General features: G+C 45.4%; 1 protein-coding gene across 2 annotated transcripts in view; it reads left to right on the forward strand.

Annotated features, from left to right (window-relative positions):
* Positions 1–22,646, forward strand: part of LOC137563167 (charged multivesicular body protein 3) — a 76,588-nt gene that overhangs the window by 15,039 nt on the left and 38,903 nt on the right. Inside the window, exons 3-5 of one of the 2 annotated variants that reach the window (XM_068275282.1) lie at positions 6,648–6,787; positions 10,273–10,388; positions 13,264–14,946. In XM_068275282.1, the coding sequence (XP_068131383.1) occupies positions 6,648–6,787; positions 10,273–10,388; positions 13,264–14,821 (1,814 nt within the window). In that variant the 3' untranslated portion in view covers positions 14,822–14,946. Of the gene's footprint in view, positions 1–6,647; positions 6,788–10,272; positions 10,389–13,263; positions 14,947–22,646 lie in introns of those variants that run through there. The other variant, XM_068275300.1, reaches the window with a different exon arrangement.

Genomic DNA, 22,646 nt, shown 5'->3' on the forward strand with positions numbered 1-22,646 from the left:
ATCTGCCTTCCATCATCTGTTGCTGCTCCGACCCACAGTCCTTTCACAAACAGAAGAGGTGCCAATTTTAACCTTTAAATGTAAAAAGATGAGGTACATATTTATTTTTATTTTTTTATATAATAAACCACATTTTTAAAATGTATTTTTAATTTGCTATAGAGCTGCTCTGGGTGTTAAAAATGATGCTCGGTTCACTTTAACACTAGAAAAGTGTATAGGGGAGGGGCCTCTAGACACCAGGGAACTGTATAGGTGAGGGAGGACCACTAGACACCAGGGAACTGTATAGGGGTTAGAGGGGGGCCATTAGACACCTGGGAACTATATAAGGGAAGAAGGTGGCCAGTAGAAATTGAGGTTGGCCAGCGATTAAGTCCCAGTGTACAATTTTTTTGTCCCACTTAGTATTTGAGCCTGACACCCCTGGCTTGGATAGAATGTTATTCTTGGCTGCACATAACTAAACGGCCAAGTAATTAATTCCAAAATGACTAATGGATATTTAAGGAATCTCTATTAACTGCAGAAGCACGTCATATAAGAACTAGCTGGTGTGATGTACGGTAACCTCTAGATCCTGTTATGCTGAATGAATCTGTTTCTCCATGAAAACAAGCCTCAATATGTGACTGATTTGTGAGCTGGAATGAATACCCAAACAGATTGTGGTGACCCAAAACAAGCAGCCTTGCTTTCAGAGGCATAAAGAGATGATTCGGGAGTGATGCATCATGGGAAACCACAATTGGTCCCTTAAAGCGGTCCCAAACCAAACCTTTTTTTTAATTCTAAGTATTTAGTTGCACCACTCTGACACATAGATGCACACTCTTTCAAGCCTATGAGCATTTCAGTGCATGCTTTTCACCCTTCTCTTTTCATAACTAGGGTTACACAGGTGGCAGCCATTACTTCTGAGCTTAGCAGAAGGTTTTAGATCATGGGTGTGTTTGTCATCAGCTACCCTCCCTCACAGTGGCGTCGTGTATGTGAAATCTCACACAAGCTGAGATCACCTACCCTGTGACATCATCAGTAGCAGCCTGTGTTTTGTTTTTTGTTTTTATCTCCTCCACCAGTCTGCCGGTTTCTGTCCTGGCAATAGGGAGGGGTTCCTCCAATAAATGTAAAATGTAAAATATTTTATATTTGTCATCATGCAGCTGAAAAAAGGCTATTTATTATTATAATTTAGAAAATAGATTTCATTTCTGAATTCTTGTATTTTTAATTTGGGTCCACTTTAAGGCTGGTTTCAGACCATAAACCTGTGTTAGCGATGTGGCGCTTCCTCCGCACCACATCGCTCCACCAGAAACAGGCCTTCAGGGAACACCGTGTTAGTACGCAGTGTTCCCTGTCTGGCCACCAGCCAAGCAGGAAGTGACGTGCGCTTGCCGTCATTTCCTGCGTGAGGGTATGCGGAAGTGCACGGAAACGTATTGTAAAAATATGCTTCCGCGCAGGCGTGCTGCGATGTTGCATTGGTAATTGTTTTCAAATCCATGCGTCACCATAGACTGGCATGACTTCCAGGCCGACGCAGATCACCGCAAGTCTATGCAGAAGCCGAGTAGTATTGTAGTTTTGGACCTGCGTCTGCGATGTGGTGAAAACGTCACTTCCGTCGTGCCGTATGAAAGTCTCCAACACTGAAATATCGCACCACCCCAGTGTGAAAGGGCCCTAAAGGACAACTGAAGCAAGAGGAATATGGTGGCTACCATATTTATTTCCTTTTAAACGGGACCTGAAGTGAGGAAAATTATTTTTAAAAAAAAAACACATGATGTAGCTGCAAAAGAATATTCCATACTAACCTCACCCTCAGTCCCTCTCAGAAGCTCACGTTTTCTTCTTACAGTGATCCCTTCCAGTTCTGACAATATATTTTGTCAGAACTGAAATATACCAGTTGCTGTCAGTTATATATCAGCTGCTGTCAATTACAACTGTTTGTGCAAGGTAATGTCCATGTTTCCCTATGGCTCAAGTAGGTGATATTACAGTTTAACAGTGTGCTGACCAGGAAGCTGTTAGTTAGGGGGTAATCGCCATTCTTTAAATGAAGGACGGAGAAATCCATTGATCACAGTGAACAAACAGGACGCAGGAGAGGAGAAAGAGATTGAGGAGTAGACTACGTGTATGACCTGTGTATGTTTATATTTTGACCTTTTTTATTTTCAGTTCAGGTTATGCAATACCAGTTGCCTGGCTATCCTGCTGATCCTCTCTGCCTCTAATACTTGTAGCCACAGCCCCTGAACAAGCAGGTCGGGGGTTTCTGACATTATTGTCAGATCTGACAAAATTAGCTGCATGCTTGTTTCTGGTGTGATTCAGACGCTACTGCAGCCTAATAGATCAGCGGGGCTGACATTCAGGTGTTACACCAATTGGAGGACCTGTCATTTCAATGACTGCAGTGGAGTGAGTGGCGGAGTTGGTTCTGTACTGCATCAGGCAGGATATGGCCACTGCACAGCAATCACAGGAATATTGTGGTGAAACCCCTCCCACAGTGTGATGTCAGGACCTAGTTTCCTGTCTGTGAGCCTAGTTGCATTGTGCGAAATAACGGCTATTTCCAACTGGCAAGCAACCACGATCTCCCTCTGTGCATATTTAAGGCTATAAAAAAAACGAACCTTTTAGCCTTGGTAGCGGGTGGGGTTATAGATAATGGCAGTTGGTGCTGTCGGCTAAGTCTGCGGCCTCTGCGCAAGCAAGTACTTATGCACCTACACAAAACTCACCCAGAGACGGGACCGCAAGCACAGAGGCAGCTAACCTAGGCCAGGTCACTGGCTGCTATGGAGGGGACCCCAGGAGACCGGCTTCGAGCAGAGCTGCATTGAGTGACACACAAACTTCCAGGGGCTGGAGGAAGCCCTAGGTAACTAGATCTGATTTTTCTTACTTTGCCAGACGTATCCTTTAAGTATGGTTAGGTGAGCAGTCGGGGGAGGAGCTGCCATCATTGCATAGGTTGGAGCCAAGGTGCAGCCTTGCATTTACACTGCAACATGCACATTTTCTTGCATTTACACTACACCCTGTATATTTTCTTGCATTTACACTACACCATGCACATTTGCTTGCATGCACACTACACCCTGTATATTTTCTTGCATTTACACTGCAACATGCACATTTTCTTGCATGTACACTTTCAGCTGTCAGTTTTAGCAGCAGAGGAGAGAGCACAGCTTCCCAGCAGTCAGCTCAGGCCTTGTCGGGAACACCCAGCCTGATACAAAGTTTACAATAACATAGTTCAATGCCAAGCCAAACAACAATCCTCAGGCAAGAATTTATTTAAAGAACAAAAGTGAAGACTTAGATCGTTTATAAGGGCTGTGGCCCACTAATATGATTTTAGTAGCGTTTTAGGATCGCTCAGTATTGCTGATAATTCCAAAAGCGCTATGCTAATGAAAGTCAGATACCTCCCCGCTCGGACCCTCCGTTCCTCACAGGAGACCCTTTTGTCCTCCAGCCTAGTCACCTCCTCTCACTCTCGCATCCAAGACTTCTCACGGGCGGTCCCTCTCCTTTGGAACTCTCTCCCTCAGCCGGTTCGTCATGCCACGAGTCTGGAAACCTTCAAACGTACTCTGAAAACACACCTGTTCAGACAAGCCTATAATTTGCTATAGGCAGCACTGAAGGCACACTGGCTCACCCACTAATCCTGGTGTTTCCTTCCCCTTTGTTTCCTCCCCACTACCCTCTAGATTGTAAGCTCGCAAGGGCAGGGACCTCCTCCTAGTGTTTCTCATACTGCTGTAATTTTAACATATGTATATGTACCAACTACATATCAACTATGTATGTATCTGTATTTATTCTATTCAATGTCATGACTGTACAGTGTCTTGTATTTCTTATGTATATTTGTTCCCCATTATTTGTTTGTACTATGTACAGCGCTACGGAAGATGTTGGCGCTATATAAATAAAAAATAATAATAATAATAATAATAAAGTCAATGGAGGCAGACACAGGAGCAATTGTAATTAGGGAAATCACAATTGCAGGTCTCTGCAGCATTTTTTTTTTTTTTTTGAGAGATTGCGCTCCAATACAAAAGATGGGAACGCTACAAAGGTACTTTTCAATCACTGTGCAAAAGCAATTTTGCAGCAAATTTACTACACGAACGCAAAAAAAAAATAAAAAAAAATGGATAAATAAAATAGTGACTGGTCTACTTAAAGGTGCCCAAGGATTACTTGGCAACATCAGTATTCAGCTGATTCGGTCATAATGATCTATTGTGGCAGAAATAGGTGAGGCAACATGGCTGCCCATTTATCATTTCGATTGATTTCTGTCCAGTTTTGAGCAAGCATGCAGATCAGATGTTTGACTTAAGTCTGAATTTGCTGTATGTTTGTTTCAGAAAGTTAAGACTGCCAGGCAACTGGTATTGTTTAAAAGGAAATAACTATGGCAGCCTCCATATTCTAATAGTTTTCAGCTTGAAATCTATCCGAAATTGTCCTGGCGCCTCTGGCACCTGCCTGGCCGCCCCCTAAGTATGAAAATGTTTCCCAGTGCCCGTGCTCCCTAAAATCTCACCTGCGATTCCTAGCCTACAAACAAACAAACACAGAACATTTATATTGCGCTTTTCTCCTGGCGGACTCAAAGCGCCAGAGCTGCAGCCACTAGGACGCGCTCTATAGGCAGTAGCAGTGTTAGGGAGACTTGCCCAAGGTCTCCTCACTGAATAGGTGCTGGCTTACTGAACAGGCAGAGCCGAGATTCGAACCCAGGTCTCCTGTGTCAGAGGCAGAGCCCTTAACCATTACACTTTCCAACCACCAGCCTATATTGCTGACCAAAAATACTGAAAGTGCTGTTTTTCATAGAAACGCCTCTAGAGAAGCACCTCTGAGCAGCATGGTGGCGTAGTGGTGTGGGCTGCATGGTGGCGTAATGGTGTGGGCAGCATGGTGGCGTAGTGATGTGGGCAGCATGGTGGCGTAGTGGTGTGGGCAGCATGGTGGCGTGGTGGTGTGGGCTGCATGGTGGCGTAGTGGTGTGGGCAGCGTGGTGGTGTGGGCAGCATGGTGGCGTGGTGGTGTGGGCAGCATGGTGGCGTAGTGGTGTGGGCAGCATGGTGGCGTAGTGGTGTGGGCTGCATGGTGGCGTGGTGGTGTGGGCAGCATGGTGGCGTAGTGGTGTGGGCAGCATGGTGGCGTAGTGGTGTGGGCTGCATGGTGGCATAGTGGTGTGGGCAGCATGGTGGCGTAGTGGTGTGGGCAGCATGGTGGCGTAGTGGTGTGGGCTGCATGGTGGCGTAGTGGTGTGGGCTGCATGGTGGCGTAGTGGTGTGGGCTGCATGGTGGCGTAGTGGTGTGGGCAGCATGGTGGCGTAGTGGTGTGGGCAGCATGGTGGCGTAGTGGTGTGGGCTGCATGGTGGCGTAGTGGTGTGGGCAGCATGGTGGCGTAGTGGTGTGGGCTGCATGGTGGCGTAGTGGTGTGGGCAGCATGGTGGCGTAGTGGTGTGGGCTGCATGGTGGCGTAGTGGTGTGGGCAGCATGGTGGCGTAGTGGTGTGGGCTGCATGGTGGCGTAGTGGTGTGGGCTGCATGGTGGCGTAGTGGTGTGGGCTGCATGGTGGCGTAGTGGTGTGGGCTGCATGGTGGCGTAGTGGTGTGGGCTGCATGGTGGCGTAGTGGTGTGGGCAGCATGGTGGCGTAGTGGTGTGGGCTGCATGGTGGCGTAGTGGTGTGGGCTGCATGGTGGCGTAGTGGTGTGGGCAGCATGGTGGCGTAGTGGTGTGGGCTGCATGGTGGCGTAGTGGTGTGGGCTGCATGGTGGCGTAGTGGTGTGGGCAGCATGGTGGCGTAGTGGTGTGGGCTGCATGGTGGCGTAGTGGTGTGGGCTGCATGGTGGCGTAGTGGTGTGGGCAGCATGGTGGCGTAGTGGTGTGGGCTGCATGGTGGCGTAGTGGTGTGGGCTGCATGGTGGCGTAGTGGTGTGGGCTGCATGGTGGCGTAGTGGTGTGGGCAGCATGGTGGCATAGTGGTGTGGGCAACATGGTGGCATAGTGGTTAGCAGTCTCACCTTGCAGGGCTGGGTTCCTGGTTTCGAATCCCAGCCAGGGTACTATCTGCACATAGTTTACATGTTCTCCCCGTGTCTGCTGGGGGTTTCCTCCATGTACTCCGGTTTCTTTCCACATCCCAAAAACGTACTGATGAGTTAATTGGCTTTCTCCCTCAACTGGCCCTAAACTACGATACATACACTACACAATACATACATAGACATATGACTGTGTGGTAGGGATTACAATGTGAGCTCCTCCTGAGGTACAGCTAAGTGACAAAATACTCTGTTCACTGCTGGGGAATATGTCAGCGCTATATAAATACTCAATAATAATAATAGAGAATGGCCAGAACCAGGTGCCATAAATATTAGAGGGTACTACCACAAACCAGGTAAATGCCTCATTCCAATGTAAGCAAAGGTTCAAGAAGACTTGTAATTGCCATAGTTGGAAGGTCGCGAACATGAATGCATGTTTGACAGATAAGCCACATGCTGTAAAATGTGCAGCATTTGTTATGAGCCATGTCTATACGCATTACTGAAGTTCTCCTGTGTTGTGACTGATTATCAGGTGACCTCATGGAAGGAGAGCTGTACTCTGCCCTGAAGGAAGAGGAGGCCTCTGAAGCCGGCTCCAGCACCAACTTCAGTGGAGAGATGCACTTCTATGAACTGGTGGAAGACACGAAGGATGGCATCTGGCTGGTGCAGGTAACGGCACGTCACTGCGCTACTCTCTGCCAGGGTGATTTCTATGTGGTGAAATTCCAAAGCTGAGCAAATCTTCTGATGGGGCTTCCACCTGTAGCCTTGCTTGACTAATAGTACTCCCATTATTGAGTGCGCACAGATTTATGGCTACCACACACTCATACATGTAAAAAAAGGTACCTGGTAAAAGGGTGTGGGGGACTGCCACTAGTGGAATATTGGTAAAATAACTGACATTCTACTTAATCCTTACCGATATTCTACTATGTCTAAACCTAACACTACTCTCTCACACAGAACCCTCCCTACTGATGCCTAACGCTAAGACCTCCCTCTACTGTTAAACCATACTCCCCAACCTTAACCTATCCCCATCACAAAGCGGCAAGGAAGGTAAATTGCGCCCAAACTTCTCCTATTTGCCGCAGTTTTGGCTTTTATAAAAGGCTATGGCAGTTCCCTTTTTTTTTTTTTTTTTTTTTTTTTTTTAAGGGCTCCTGCGCCCTTTTTTCCTGATTCAACCACACACATGCACAGCCTTCAGTAAAAGACAAATACACAGTTGAAGAAGCCAGTATCTCTCCTGTCAGGTCTTGTGACTAGTGATGTAATTTCCTTCAGAATGGGAACCTACTATTCAATTAGTGTATTGGAGACATGCTGTAGTACTTTGTTTCCATACAGGATCTGCACATGTACTTCCATCAACTTCAACCAAACTCTATACTGGCGACGTTCTGCAAAACTGCTTAATTTAAAGAGACCATGAAGTGACCAGCAGTAGGTGGAGGGAATAAGGTTCTTATGACCTTTGAGATTCTCTCTCCCTCCTCCCCTTTCCTAGCCTTATTAGTATTGTTTCCACTTCTGTAATATGCGTTGTGAGCCAGAGCTGACCTAGAGGCATTTTCCTTGCCCTGCAGTGATATGAATACCGCCCACTCCACCCTTGATGGCAAGTGAGATAATGCTGCAAGAGAGGGTGGGCTGCAAGAGAGGGTGTATTTTACATAGTAAGAGGGGACTGGCGATACATGCAGATCAACAGTTTTTCACCTACCACTGCAAAACACACACACACACACACCCCGTTGTTACAATATTGGCGTTGACCGCAGCTATGGACAGGTAGTCACCTGGTGCTCAGGCACACATATACAGGTGACCAGACCCCCACAATCAAGCGCTATGCAGATCAGTTGGTTTTGAAATGTAAAAATAATGTTTATTCCAAACAATAGTGAAAGAGAACAAGAGCATCAATCCTCACGTTGCGGTTCCTGAACAACAGGGACCCACATACATCAAAAGCGCATAAAATGGCACAGCATGTGCAGTCAAGGGTAAATCAAGTTGGAGTAGTTCCAACTCTCAAGTCCCAACCGGTTTCGTCTTTTCTGGAGCAACCCCTGACAATGGCGGTATGCTGAAACCAATCATGACTGGTGAGTGGGCACTACTCCAACTTGATTTACCTTCACTGCACATGCTGTGCCATACAGAGCCGGGACAAGGTCCCCCCACACCCAAGGCTGAGACACCCATGTGCGCCCCTCACGCTTCATACCCCAGCCGTCACACACTGATTGCTATTAGACGAAGAGGCACCCCAGGGCCCCCCAACACCTTATTCTCTAGTTATCTGGCTTGCAGTCACTGCCATGTATCCCCTTTTCTTATTTCCCTCTTCAAATACAATAGAGGAATGATAGCTGAGTGAGTTGTGCGCCCCCTCCTACACTGCGCCCTGAGGCTGGAGCCTCTCCTACCTCTGCCCGGCCCTGGTGCCATTTGTCCCTGTTTAGATTTCCAAACTTGCGGCCTACTGAATGAGGTGTTATGAGGGGAGAACATTGTGAATCCTCTGGGAGTTCTGTACAGACCAACCTCTGACAGTTTGGCTGCAGGCTTTACCCCACACTGGATTCTATTTTTCTACATGAACCAGATATAGACAGAGCAATACAAGGGGTGTCACATGACATTCTGGCAGCAGCAGGGAAATGTATCACCACAGCTCAGAAAGAACCTGTCTGACCACATTGTGCAGAGCCATTGTAAATCCGCCTCAGAAGCGGCTCCTCTAATAATTCATGCTTGTACTAGGTTAAAGGATGCAGCACAAACGCCTAACAGTACAAAGGGAGGTGAAACCGTATACTATCTGATTATGTATGTATGTATCTGAGTTACAGTGTAACGCTAGGAAAGCTTTATATGGAGCGGGTACAGAATTACATTTGTCTGTCTTATATTGCTGTGTCCCCATTGTGGAGATATCCTGCTCACTTCCTGTGCCGCCCCCAACAACAGGAAGTGTTGTTCCATCTCCTATGGAGACCACTCAATAAACACATTGCTAAAGCCATTGTCCAGCTTCACCTGTTAATAAACAAAACCCTTCCTCTAGTCACTTTTTCACATGTTTAAAGGACAACTGTAACGAGAGATATATGAAGTCTGCCATATTTATTTCCTTTTTAGTAAGCCAGTTGCCTGGCTATCCTGCGGATCCTCTGCCTCTAATACTTTTAGCAATCACCCCTGAACAAGCATGGAGCAGATCAGGTGTTTCTGACATTGTCAAATCTGACAAGATTAGCTGTATGCTTGTTTCTGGTGTGATTCAGACACTACTGCAGACAAATAGATCAGCAGGGCTGCCAGGCAGCTGGTATGGTTTAAATAGAAATAAATAGGGCAGCCTCCATATCTGTCTCACTTCAGGTGTCCGTTACATGATTGTAAAGGAGGATATGCTGTTACTTCAAGGAATCCTTTCTGAACTCTGCCAAGACTCTCACCTTGGGTCCTTTTAAGACATGCCTTACCCATGCAGTATCACATGCATCCAGAATCTCGGGCGTATCCACTATGGTGTAGCTTGATAAAGGATTAGCTTTAGTGTTTGAATCCGGGTTTCTTCCTTCGGAAAAACGAATTGTAAGGAGGCAGCATCAGAGTCGCATGACGTGAAACGCAACCCCGTGGCCCTGTAAACATCTATTCATGTTTCTGCTATAATAAAATGGCTAATTGTATGGATGGTGTCGGCCTTGCTCCAGGGAACACTGATTATTCTTTTTCTTCCTTTTATTATTTATTTTTTTATTCAAAATACAGATATGTAGCAGCATTTTTAACCATTCAGGTGGGACTATAGGGAGGGATTCATTTAATGAAAAGCGGAGTCGGACAGCAATACGATAAGGGCTGGAGTTCACTGCTGCGTTTTTACACAAGTTTGAGGTTTACACAAGTTTTTACACAGTTTAAACCACATTTCAAAAATGCTTGAAAAACACATGCGTAGCTCAGGCCCTTAGGGTTAAGTCACCTTTGGTAATTATGGTTTGAGCCCCTTTTAGGGAACCACTTTTTTTTTTTCCTTCTGATAATGGCCTGCAGAACATTATATGGCTTGTTCTTTTAAAGCTTTGTTCCTGTCTGATATCAGGCTAAATATTACTGCGTGTTCTACACAGGTGGTTGCGAATGACCGGAGTCCTCTAGTGAGTAAAGTCCACTGGGAGAAGATGGTGAAGAAGGTGACCAAGTTTGGCATCCGGACAGGAACTTTCAACTGCTCGAGTGACCCCAGGTGAGCAGAGGACCAGGCACTTTGGAAATATCTTCATCCATTAAAGCCATTTACGGACTTCTCTGATGTGCTTTGTGTGCAGCTGAATCCCCAGATAGCTCTTGGCAACCCAGAACTAGGGATGCCCAAATGAGATGCAAATCATTTCTTCTTGCATTCAATTTGCATGTAAATGTTATGCAGCTTGAACGTGGACCAATAAAAATTGACAGGAAGCTGTTCTGATTGGTCCACTTTCAAGCTGCATATAATTTCCATAAAACTTTGAATGTTAGAAGAAATTATTTTCATCTCATGGATTAACCCTACCCAGAACCACTAGGTGAGTATAAGAGGCTAAAATACCAAAACGTCCTCTTGCTAAAAAAGAAAAAAAAAGTGATGCTAAATATAATTTTGCTTCCTTGGCAAGCCTGTGACTTTAAAAGGAAAGTCACATACATCCTCCTTGAAATCACCAATCCAGTGCTGGGACCCTCTGGAATTTTTTGCGCCTGCACTTCGTTCTATGAAAAAGCGTGACCGCACTGCTCAGGAGCAGGACGCCTCGCATCTGTGCAGTAGCATGGAGCTGATAGGGCTCTGGAAAAAAAACAAAAACATGCTGCTTGCATCTCTCAACAAGCCCTTGCTGAAGAGCTGGGGGGGGGGGGGGGGGGGGGGGCTGGATCAGTGGAGGTACAGGGGACAGGCTAAGCCTCTACTGAGGTAAGTATCTAAATTGGGTACTTTTTTTTTTTTTTTTTTTCCCCTACAGGTACACTTTAAAACTGAAGTTATTTGCAATTCTACAGCTTTTAAAGAGTAACTTTAACCAAGGATTAAACTCCACTCCAATCGGTAGCTGATACCCCCTTTCCCATGAGAAAGCTTCACCTTTTCTTAAATAGACCATCGGGACATCTGTATGGCTGATATTGTGGTGAAACCCCTCCCACAGTGTGATGTCATGACCATGGTCCTGACAGTTTGTCTATAAACCTTGTTGCATTGTGGGAAATAACAGCTGTTTCCAACTGCCAAGCAAGCAGTATCTCCCTCTGTGCATAGAACTCCTAGTAATGAACGTTCTGTACAAATCACCTGGCAGAACTAAAGATCTCAACACTAGTGATAAATGTCAGAATAAAAATCATTCTCCAGGACATCTGTGGGTGGCCATAAGCCAGTCATCATGGGGATAGTCAGATTACAATTTGTGATTAGACACAAATGAGGGGCGGGTTAAACAGCCTAAACTCTCTAAATACATACAGGGTCCATTTCTTTATGTATTTCTTCAGTCCTGTGCAAGAGTTCAGGTCCACTTTAACTTGGGTATAGAATAATCACATAGCGTGCCGTCTCTAGTAGCTAATACTGCTTGTGGTTTTATTTCTAGGAATGGAGAGAAAGGAGGTCAATCGGCACTGCAGGTGCTTTATTCCAATGGCAGGCACAGGTACAGTACAAAAATCACAAGGATAAAAATTGTTCACATACCATAAGGTGGAGTGTGGTGATGCGGTGGGTGCTGGTGGAAGGTGCCTGACGGCCGTTTCGCGCTGCAAAAATTAGCCTCCGTTGAAGCGCATTGCAGCGCGAAACGGCTGTCAGGCACCTTCCACCAGCACCCACCGCATCGCCACACTCCACCTTATGGTATGTGAACAATTTTTATCCTTGTGATTTTTGTACTGTACCTATGCCTGCCATTGGAATAAAGCACCTGCAGTGTCGATTGACCTCCTTTTCTCTCCATTCCTTCAATACCTGCTCTTCACATATCTGAGCACGCAGTTTGCACCATAACAGGAGAAGAGTGTGTGTAAATCCTGCCGATGTCCTTCCAGCGGTAGCCGTCCCTAAGCTGCAGTGCCAACTATTCCTTCCTCCTCTCCTCCTTTTGCCTACATGTGGTTTTATTTCTAAAGGACAAGCCAATATCGGGTTAATAGTGAAAATGTATTGCTGCACTCAATGAGAAGTGTATTTATTTAGTAACAAACATGCCATCAACTGCACACACCCAACACTTTGGGAATATATTGCTTACACAAAACACCATTCACACTGCTGGACTTATTGTGCTGGAACACCTATAATAAATGATATACACTGTATATAAAATATGGTAAAATTAACACTTGGGACAAACCCACTATTACTGAGCACGTAATACTTGTATAAGTCACCATCAAGTGCATGTAATGCAACTATATGCAATAACGGAATGTTTGGCATTTCTGAAAACCCAAGAAATACACAGTAGGTGATGGCCTCCTCCTTGGTATGGAATGCTGTAATTGCCAATAAAGACTGCACTTATGTTACGGAATATGCAATAACCTGCAATTGCAACTTACGTCTTTCATTACATTCAACAAGGGTGGCTTTAATTGGTCATTTGCTACAGCATTGCTGTGTCCTTCTTGCCCTTCCCATGGACTAACTCGGATTTGAATTGCTGGGTCTCTGTTAAATCACATGATCCTGCGTCCTGTTTGCATGGATAACCTTGTGTTATATTGTATAACAGTGTGCTACCTCTTTTTACCCCATGTTTACATTGTATGTATCCCTAGTTATTGTCCAGAGCTGCGTAATATGGTGGCACTTTATAAATACAGTAAATAATAATGGAGCATGCCCTAGTGGCTGTAGCCTGAAGCGCTTTGAGTCTGCCAGGAGAAAAGCGCAATTTAAATGTGTCTCTTGTCTTGTCTAGGTTTGAAACTGTAGTGGACAGCCACTATCCAGTGATATAGTTCTGGAGGAATGTTAGCTTGCAACGTTTGTGTGCAAACTGTTGAACTACCTTTTTAAAAAATGTTGTTTCATTGTGTCTGTTTGACTTCCCTGTCCACTGACCTACCGCTGTCTATACTCCATCCAGGTACTGCAAGAAGAGGGGATGGATGAGATCAACCCTTATCATGTCTGTGCCTCAGACAAGCACTTCAAAGGGGAAAGTCATGCTGAAAGAATACAGTGGGCGTAAAATCGAGACCGAGCACATTTTCAAGTGGATAACTGCACACGCCGCTTCGAGGATCAAAACTGTTTACAAATCCGAGCACCTGAAAGAAGAATGGAACAAAAGTGACCAGTACAAAGTCAAGCTGTACCTCTTTGCCAACCTTGATAAGCCGCCAGCTTTCTTCTCTGCCCTGAGCGTGAAGTTCACCGGTAGAGTGGAATTCATCTTTGTCAACGTTGGCAACTGGGACAACACAAGCTACATGGCGGAAATTGGCATATCCAGAACACCGTCCTATGTTCTGAAGACCCCAGAAGGAATTTACAAATATGGGAATAACACAGGAGAGTACATCTCCCTCCAGGCCATGGATTCCTTCTTGCGCACTTTACAACCAGAGGTTAATGACTTATTTGTACTCAGTTTAGTCTTGGTGAACCTGATGGCTTGGATGGATTTATTTATCACACAAGGAGCCACCATCAAAAGATTTGTGGTTCTTATAAGCACTTTAGGGACCTATAATTCCTTGCTAATCATTTCCTGGTTACCAGTTTTGGGATTCCTGCAGCTACCCTATTTAGATAGCTTCTATGAGTACAGCCTTAAGCTGCTCCGCTATTCTAACACAACCACTTTGGCTTCATGGGTTAGAGCTGATTGGATGTTCTACTCTTCTCATCCAGCCCTTTTTCTAAGCACTTATCTCGGTCATGGCTTGCTCATAGATTACTTTGAGAAGAAGAGACGCCGTAACAACGCGGACGAAATCAATGCAAATAACCTAGAGTGGTTGTCCAGCCTCTGGGATTGGTACACTAGTTATCTGTTCCACCCCATTGCCTCTTTCCAGCACTTTCCCAACAATTCTGACTGGGATGAAGACCCAGAACTCTACCTCGAACGCTTGGCATTTCCAGACTTGTGGCTCCACCCTCTGATACCCACTGATTACATAAAAAATTTACCAACCTGGCAGTTCCAGAGTCTTAGCAATCTTACAGAAGAAGATATCTCAGAAGGCTCTGTAGAAAGTGACAGTGACCATGAAAATGAGACTCCTAACAGTGTAACGTGTCAATGTCGACCACTTGAAGTCCACACCAGCACAGCCACTTCTGCCATAGAAACCACTGACCAAACATGCTCTTGTGTCAACACCCAAAACAGCGGCAGCCCATGTGGAAGAAATGTTAGATCCTATGGTTCCTATAGCACTGAGGACAGCCTAGAACCAAACTGGTCCACGTGGCCGGAAAATATGTTGCACTGTACGGAATGTGTTGTGTGTCTAGAGAACTTTGAGAATGGATCTTTACTCATGGGTCTACCTTGTGGTCATGTATTCCACCAAAACTGCATTGTAATGTGGTTGGCTGGAGGTAGACATTGCTGCCCAGTTTGCCGCTGGCCATCCTACAAAAAGAAACATTACCCTCATCAGTCGTCATTGTCAAGTCCCACCACCTCTTAGCGCAAACGATTTTTGCCTGTGAGCTTATTTGCCTGTTTCTGCTCGTGTCTGTTAGAAACTTCAGTAATTTTGATGTCCTGTTTCAATCTCTTAAAGTGGGACTAATACACATTTCTGTCAACGTCCATGTTTCCTCATGATTCATCTTGTTGCCTTGTGTGTTCAGTGTAAATGCATACGTTAACCAGAAAAAAACAAACATATTTTTATGATTTTCAGAAATTATATTCCTATTTCAGTGTACTATTTTTTAAACAAATTTAATCATCCGCCAAAAGTTTAAGGGGGAAAAAAAATGGGTTGATTTATTTTTGATTGCTAGTTTCTATCAACCTCGCTCAGTGTTTCCGAAGTTTGTGAAGGTACGTTATGAAAGTTTAATCCAATGGGTTAAGTGTTATTTTTAATAAATCTTCAACGCTAGTTTCTGCTTGTTTTGTTTAAAAAGAAAACTGGAAGCAAACTGGATTTTCAGACACACCATTCCCTTTAAAAGATGATTTTGTGTGCAAGATTGTAGTTCAGCAAAATGGAGTTGTGTTCAATTCTAAGGGAAAAAAATTCACACTACACTTGGTAATAAGGAAAATAAACCCAATGTTGACCGCGCCTAGCCCTACAGGTGAAAGACACCAGTGTTCTCCCCAGGCTCTTTCAGCCGGGTGCCCCACTCGGCTAATTTTGGTGAGCACTCAGCTGTCATCGGCTCGCCTCCTGCTCCTATGCTGTAATAAGATTTGCGGCGGCCTTGCATTCCCCTGTCGCGCCCCACTCAAATAATTCTCATGCAACCCGGCTGGAGAAAATTTCTGTGGAGAACACTGGACATTCATAAGAAAGCCACAAAACCTTACTTTTTTCCAGTTGACTGATCCAGTGTAGAAGCATTGTTTCTCCTGGGTGTGGTCACTTACTCTACCCACCATGTGACATCCATGTTATTTTCATCTTCCCCTTGCCAGTATGAATGGGCTGACAAGGAGATGGCGAGCAGGATGTGGTGTTAGTGTGGATGGTGAGGGTCAGAACTGGCCACTGCTCCCAGGACAAGCTAAGTGCTATCAGGCTTGTAGATGAATTTGCACATAGTGTGCGTCGGGCAATATAAAATAATCATAAAGATCAAGTGATGGCACTGACTGCGAGTAGTCAGTACCAAAAAATGTACTTTCAGTATGTTTCCTTAAAGGACAACTGAAGTGGGAGGAATATGAAGGTTGCCATATTTAATTCATTTTAAAAAATACCAGTTGCCTGGCAGCCCTGCTGATCTATTTGGCTGCAGTAGTGTCTGAATCGCACCAGAAACAAGCATGCAGCTAATCTTATCAGATATGACAAAAATGTCAGACACCTGATTTGCTGCCTGCTTGTTTAGGGTCTATGGCTAACCGTGTTCTAAGCAGAGGATCAGCTGGTTAATCGGGTAACTGGTATTGCTTAACCTCCTTGCCGTTCTAAAAAATCCGGCAAGGAGGCAGCGGCGCATTTTTAAATTTTTTTTTTTTTTTTTTTTTTAAATCATGTAGCGAGCCCAGGGCTCGCTACATGATAGCCGCTGATAGGCGGCATCCCCCCACCCACTCCGATCGCCTTCGGCGATCAGAGTATGCAGGAAATCCCGTTGAGAACAGGATTTCCTGCAGGGCTTCCCCAGTCGCCATGGCGACCGGGCGGGATGACGTCATGGATGTCGTGATGTCAGAGGGAATCCCGATCCGCCCCTTAGCGCTGCCTGGCACTGATTGGCCAGGCTGCTCAGGGGTCTGGGGCGGCGCGGCGGGTAGCGGCGAATCGGCGGCGATCGCGTACTACACGCAGCTAGCAAAGTGCTAGCTGCGTGTAGGAAAAAAAAATTATGCAAATCGGCCCAGCGGGGCCTGAGAAATCCTCCTGCGCAGGTTACCCCGAACTGTGTTCGGGATAACCGGCAAGGAGGTTAAAAGGGAATAAGGTACTTTTCCGTTAGCCGGGCGCATCCACTAGGTGGCGATAATTACTATTTCCCCTCCAGGCCGCCATGGATAGTAGGGAAAGATGTAATTCTGGTGGAGTTTTATCGCCACCTAGTGGATGCGCCCGGCTAACTGAAAAGTACTGGAAATAAATATGACAGCCTCCATATACCCTAACTTCAGTTGTCCTTTAACTAACTAGAAGCTTCTTTTTAGGCCTGACTAAACCCAAAATGAAGAAAAATTGTAAATGCAATAGTTGACTGGTGAAAATTTATAAGTATCATAAAACATCCCTTGTGGAACCTATACCTATCCAAACAGACTAACGACCTCTAGAGCTTTATTTTCTGCTACCGAAGTTAAGGTTAACACCTTCTTCTTGTGTACTAAAAGTCACACCCGCTCATGTAGAAAAATAGTCACACCTGATTGACCCATCCAGCAGCTGAATCCAAAGACAGAAAGCAAGTATGCTTCTCTTCCAAAACCATATAGGCCTTGAAATTGGCACTGTGCTCACCATGTTCTTTAATTTTGAGTTTAGATTAAATTTTAGACTTCAGGTGCAGGGCCGGGCCGAGGCAGAGGCTGGAGAGGCTCCAGCCTCAGGGCGCAGTGTAGGAGGGGGAGCACAATTCATTCAGCTGTCATTCCCAATTGTGTTTGAAGCAGAAAGAAATAAGAAAAGGGGATACATGGCAGTGACTGCAAGCCAGATAACTAGAGATTAAGGTGTTGGGGAGGTTGTGGGCCCTGGGGCGCCTCTTAGTGTAATAGCAATCAGTGTGTGACAGCTGGGGTGAGAGGGATGGAGGGGCGCACTTTGCTGTCTCAGCCTTGTGTGCTGAAGGACCTTGTCCCGCCTCTGTTCAGGTGCCACCCACAAGCATCTACCATCTGCAGACTCCACCAAAGATTTACTCACGTGGAGCAAAATGGATGGTGGAGCAGGTTTTGTTACTGGCAGAGGAGCATAAGGATTGTGCACTAGTGATCCTGTTCTCACCAGCTGGCTTCTTGCTGCGCCTGTGCCCCCACATTTCCTGCAACATGGTGTGCAGACTGCGCTGCTCTAGACTACCTGTGTCCCCTGGCTTGTGGATCCTAGCATGCAAGCAACATGTCAGCAGTGCAATGATCGGGGATTATTCCTGTGTGGCAATGGCTGTGTCTTATCCATGATGCCATCGAGTGGCATCTTGAGACACAGCTGTATCATCCTTGGGGCACATATGGCTATGGGGAGGGGGGCTGACTTATACTGGGGGCACATCTGTTTATTGGGGAGGGGGTTTATACGCGAGTCATTCACTTTTACTGGTTTCTGAGGGAAAAGTGGGTACCCCGACTTATACGCAGGTTAGCTTATATGCGGGTATGTAACAGGCTCAATATAAAAATGTAAGTAAATATATACAGTATATACACATACAGTACACACATACAGTGATGTGAAAAACTATTTCCCTCTTTCCTGATTTCTTATTTTTTTGCATGTTTGTCACACTTAAATGTTTCTGCTCATCAAAAACCGTTAACTATTAGTCAAAGATAACATAATTGAACACAAAATGCAGTTTTAAATGATGGTTTTTTATTATTTAGTGAGAAAAAAAACTCAAAACCTACATGGCACTGTGTGAAAAAGAAATTGCCCCCTGAACCTAATAACTGGTTGGGCCACCCTTAGCAGCAATAACTGCAATCAAGCGTTTGCGATAACTTGCAACGAGTCTTTTACAGCGCTCTGGAGGAATTTTGGCCCACTCATCTTTGCAGAATTGTAATTCAGCTTTATTTGAGGGTTTTCTAGCATGAACCGCCTTTTTAAAGAGAACCAGAGATGAAGCAACCTCATGTATTTTACCTTATAAATCAGTGGGAACATGACAGTAAACACCTAATCTGCTCTTTGTTACATTGTTCTCTGTTTAATTTGCCTGTTATCACCTCTAAGATAAGAATCCCGACTAAGCAGTCGGTCTGGCTTTGCTACAGAATAATTATAGCTGAGACTGTGTTCTTTGCTGTCTTCAAGTCCAAGCCTGCCCCCTGCTGGCTTTGCTCAGGAATCATTATAGCTGAGTCATTATAGCAAAGCCAGACTCAATGCTCAGTCCGGGATTCTTATCTCAGCTAGATAACAGACACTTTTAGCAGTGAGGATGGAACAGAGAGCATGGTAAATGTTTTCTCTAATGTTCCCACTGATTTCTATGGTAAAATACACAAGGGTGCTTCGTCTCTGGTTCACTTTAAGGTCATGCCACAACATCTCAATAGGATTCAGGTCAGGACTTTGACTAGGCCACTCCAAAGTCTTCTTTTTGTTTTTCTTCAGCCATTCAGAGGTGGATTTGCTGGTGTGTTTTGGGTCATTGTCCTGCTGCAGCACCCAAGATCGCTTCAGCTTGAGTTGACGAACAGATGGACGGACATTCTCCTTCAGGATTTTTTGGTAGACAGTAGAATTCATGGTTCAATCTATCACAGAAAGCCTTCCAGGTCCTGAAGCAGCAAAACAACCCCAGACCATCACACTACCACCACCACATTCTACTGTTGGTATGATGTTCTTTTGCTGAAATGCTGTGTTACTTCTACGCCAGATGTAACGGGACACGCACCTTCCAAAAAGTTCAACTTTTGTCTCGTCGGTCCACAAGGTATTTTCCCAAAAGTCTTGGCAATCATTGAGGTGTTTTTTAGCAAAATTGAGATGAGCCTTAGGGCCTTTTTCCACTACCCTGCGATTTGCGATTTGCTTCTAATCGCAAATCGCAAGGTACATTAAACTAATGGAAACTGCAGCAGCAATTTCCATTAGTGCGATCCGATTGCGATGCGATTTTGGTCAAAGCGCAATCGTCGTCCTGCCGCGTTTTGTATGCGATTGAGCTGTACTATAATGAGTATAGTAGCTCAATCGCAATCGCATGGTGGAAATTGAAACGAGATCGCGATCGCAATCGCGATCGCATTTCATAGTGGAAAAGAGCCCTTAATGTTCTTTTTGCTTAAAAGTGGTTTGCGCCTTGAATATCTGCCATGCAGACTGTTTTTGCCCAGTCTCTTTCTTATGGTGGAGTCGTGAACACTGACCTTAATTGAGGCAAGTGAGGCCTGCAGTTCTTTAGATGGCCTCTCGGATGAGTTTTCTCTGTGCTCTTGGGGTAATATTGGTCGGCCGGCCACTCCTGGGAAGGTTCGTCACTGTTCCATGTTTTTGCCATTTGTGGATAATGGCTCTCACTGTGGTTCGCTAGAGTACCAAAGCTGTAGAAATGGCTTTATAACCTTTACTAGACTGATAGATCTCAATTACTTTTGTTCTCATTTGTTCCTGAATTTCTTTGGATCTTGGCATGATGTCTAGCTTTTGAGGTTTTTTTTGGTCTACTTTGGTCTACTTCTCTGTGTCAGATAGCTCCTATTTAAGTGATTTCTTGATTGAAACAGGTGTGGCAGTAATACGGCCTGGGGGTGACTACAGAAATTGAACTCAGGTGTGATAAACCACAGTTACGTTATTTTTTAACAAGGGGGGCAATCCCTTTTTCACACAGGGCCATGTAGATTTGGAGTCTTTTTTTTTCTCACTAAATAATAAAACCCATCATTTAAAACTGCATTTTGTGTTCAATTATGTTATCTTTGACTAATAGTTAACGGTTTTTGATGAGCAGAAACATTTAAGTGTGACAAACATGCAAAAGAATAAGAAATCAGGAAGGGGGCAAATAGTTTTTCACATCCCTGTATATACATACATACACACTGCAATCTACAATGCATAGATGCATAGAAACGTTAATGCCTAGTTTAAAAGAAAAGTAAAAATTCACTGCCAGAGAGAGTGCAATAAATAGTGGAAAATAATGTGAAAAAAGTGCAGTACGGAAAGTGCAATAGTACTGGACTGGGTCGATGAGGCGTTCTTATGGGGATTTGTTTTGGGTGGTTTCCGTGGTGGTGGCACTGAACAGACACCTGCTTTTTCTCCTTTGGTGTAGCATGCGAGTGGTGGGACACCACATAGATTGCTTGTACTGGACATCTGTTTCAACTGTGAGAACTAAGCAGAGGGAGATCTCGCTACATTTTTGCAAAAGGGCTCAGCCCACTGTTATGTGGTGAAGCCATTTCTGTGAGTCTCCACATTGGGATATGACTGTGCAGTACATGTACAACATATAGCTGAATTCAAAAGGATTGGTTTTAATTTACAAAAGTGCGGTTTCATTTTAACCCTTTCATAGGCTGCCAGTACTAGACCAGGGGGTTGGAAGAGAATCAGGATTTTACCTGTGGCCTAAGAAGAAGACAGGAATTTAAAGTAGGGGAGTTGGCAATAATAAAAATCAAATGTTTTGACCCTCAATACTATTAGGTGTTTTACTGCTGTCAACAGAATCATTTCTCTACACTTAGCCTCGGAGCACACCAGTTACCGAGCTATCCTGCTGATCCTCCGCCTTTAAGGGCCCGTTTCCACTGCGATTCCGCAGAGTTTCCCCGCACATGAATCGCACGGGGAAACTCTGCCATAGGGGATAACGGCGCCGCGGCCGAATCGCTTGCAGGAGCGATTCGGCCGGAACCCTCCCCCCAACGAATTCGCGGCGGAGGCTGCGAATCCCATAGCCGTGCATGGCACGGCTCATGGGATTCGCCTGCGATCCCGCCCACCTGCTCAGTGCCGGCGCACGCCGCACTAGTGGAAATGAGCCCTAATACTTTTAGTTATAGACCCTGAACAATTATGCAGCAGATCAAGCGTTTCTGACAAGATTAACTGAATGCTTGTTCCTGGTGTAATTCAGACACTACTGCAGCCAAATAGATCAGCAGAGCTGCCTGGCCACTGGTATTGTTTAAAAGGAAATAAATATGGCAGTCTCCATATCCCTCTCACTTCAGTTGTCCTTTAGATACCTTAGCCCATAAAAGAAGTCCAAAAATGGGGGAGCAGGTATGTGTGGTGGGCTGTCACAATGCCCACCACTCCCCCCATTCTCCATCGCCATCCGTTTTTATGCAGTGACCCTTCGTATCTACTTCCTGGTCAGGAGGGTCGGTGAAGACTGCGCAGCTGCTGCCTGGCAAACAGCAGTGCGTAGTGCTCTGCGTATGTGAACTACGTCTACGTAGTGTGCATGCGCAGAGCGCTCCCTGCCACGGGCGTGTGTCGCCAGGCAGCACCTGCGCAGTCTTCACAGACCCTCCTGACCAGGAAGTAGCTACGAAGGGTCAGTGCATGAAAACGGAGGGCGATGGAGAATGGGGGGAGTGGTGGGCATTGTGAGAGCCCACCACACATGCCTGCTCCATTTCTTTTATGGGCTAAGGTATCTTTAACCTCCTTAACGGTAATCACGAGTTCAACACGGGGGGGGGGGAGGGAAACATGCCACGAGCGGTAACCCTGAGCTGAATTCGTGGTGGCCGCCGGGAGGTCTATGCAGAGCTATGTGCGCAGCGGGCATTTTAACTCACCTCCTGGAGGATCCCAACGTCGGCCGCCATTCTTCTTCCTCTTTCCTGAGGCTCTGCTTCCCCCTGCTGAGATCGTCGTCTGTCGTCATGACAACAGCCGGCAATCTCATTATAGGGTTTCAGCGCCAACTGGATGATGGAGAGAAAACTGCAGTGCTGGATCCCAGGGAGGTGGGTGAGTGCTGGGCTGCTGCAGAACTCTCTAGCAGCATGATTTTTTTTTCCAGGTTTTAGGATCAAAACGCATGCAAAAAAATAGTACTGCTTTTAGACCCTAAAATCTGGAAAGAATGATAATTCTAAATTGCCAAGGGGGTTAAAGAGCAACAACTTTTTTTGTGTGCGACATCTTTTGTAAGTGATTATCGCCA

The sequence above is a fragment of the Hyperolius riggenbachi genome, chromosome 1, assembly GCF_040937935.1.
Source record: "Hyperolius riggenbachi isolate aHypRig1 chromosome 1, aHypRig1.pri, whole genome shotgun sequence".
Lineage (NCBI taxonomy): Eukaryota > Metazoa > Chordata > Amphibia > Anura > Hyperoliidae > Hyperolius > Hyperolius riggenbachi.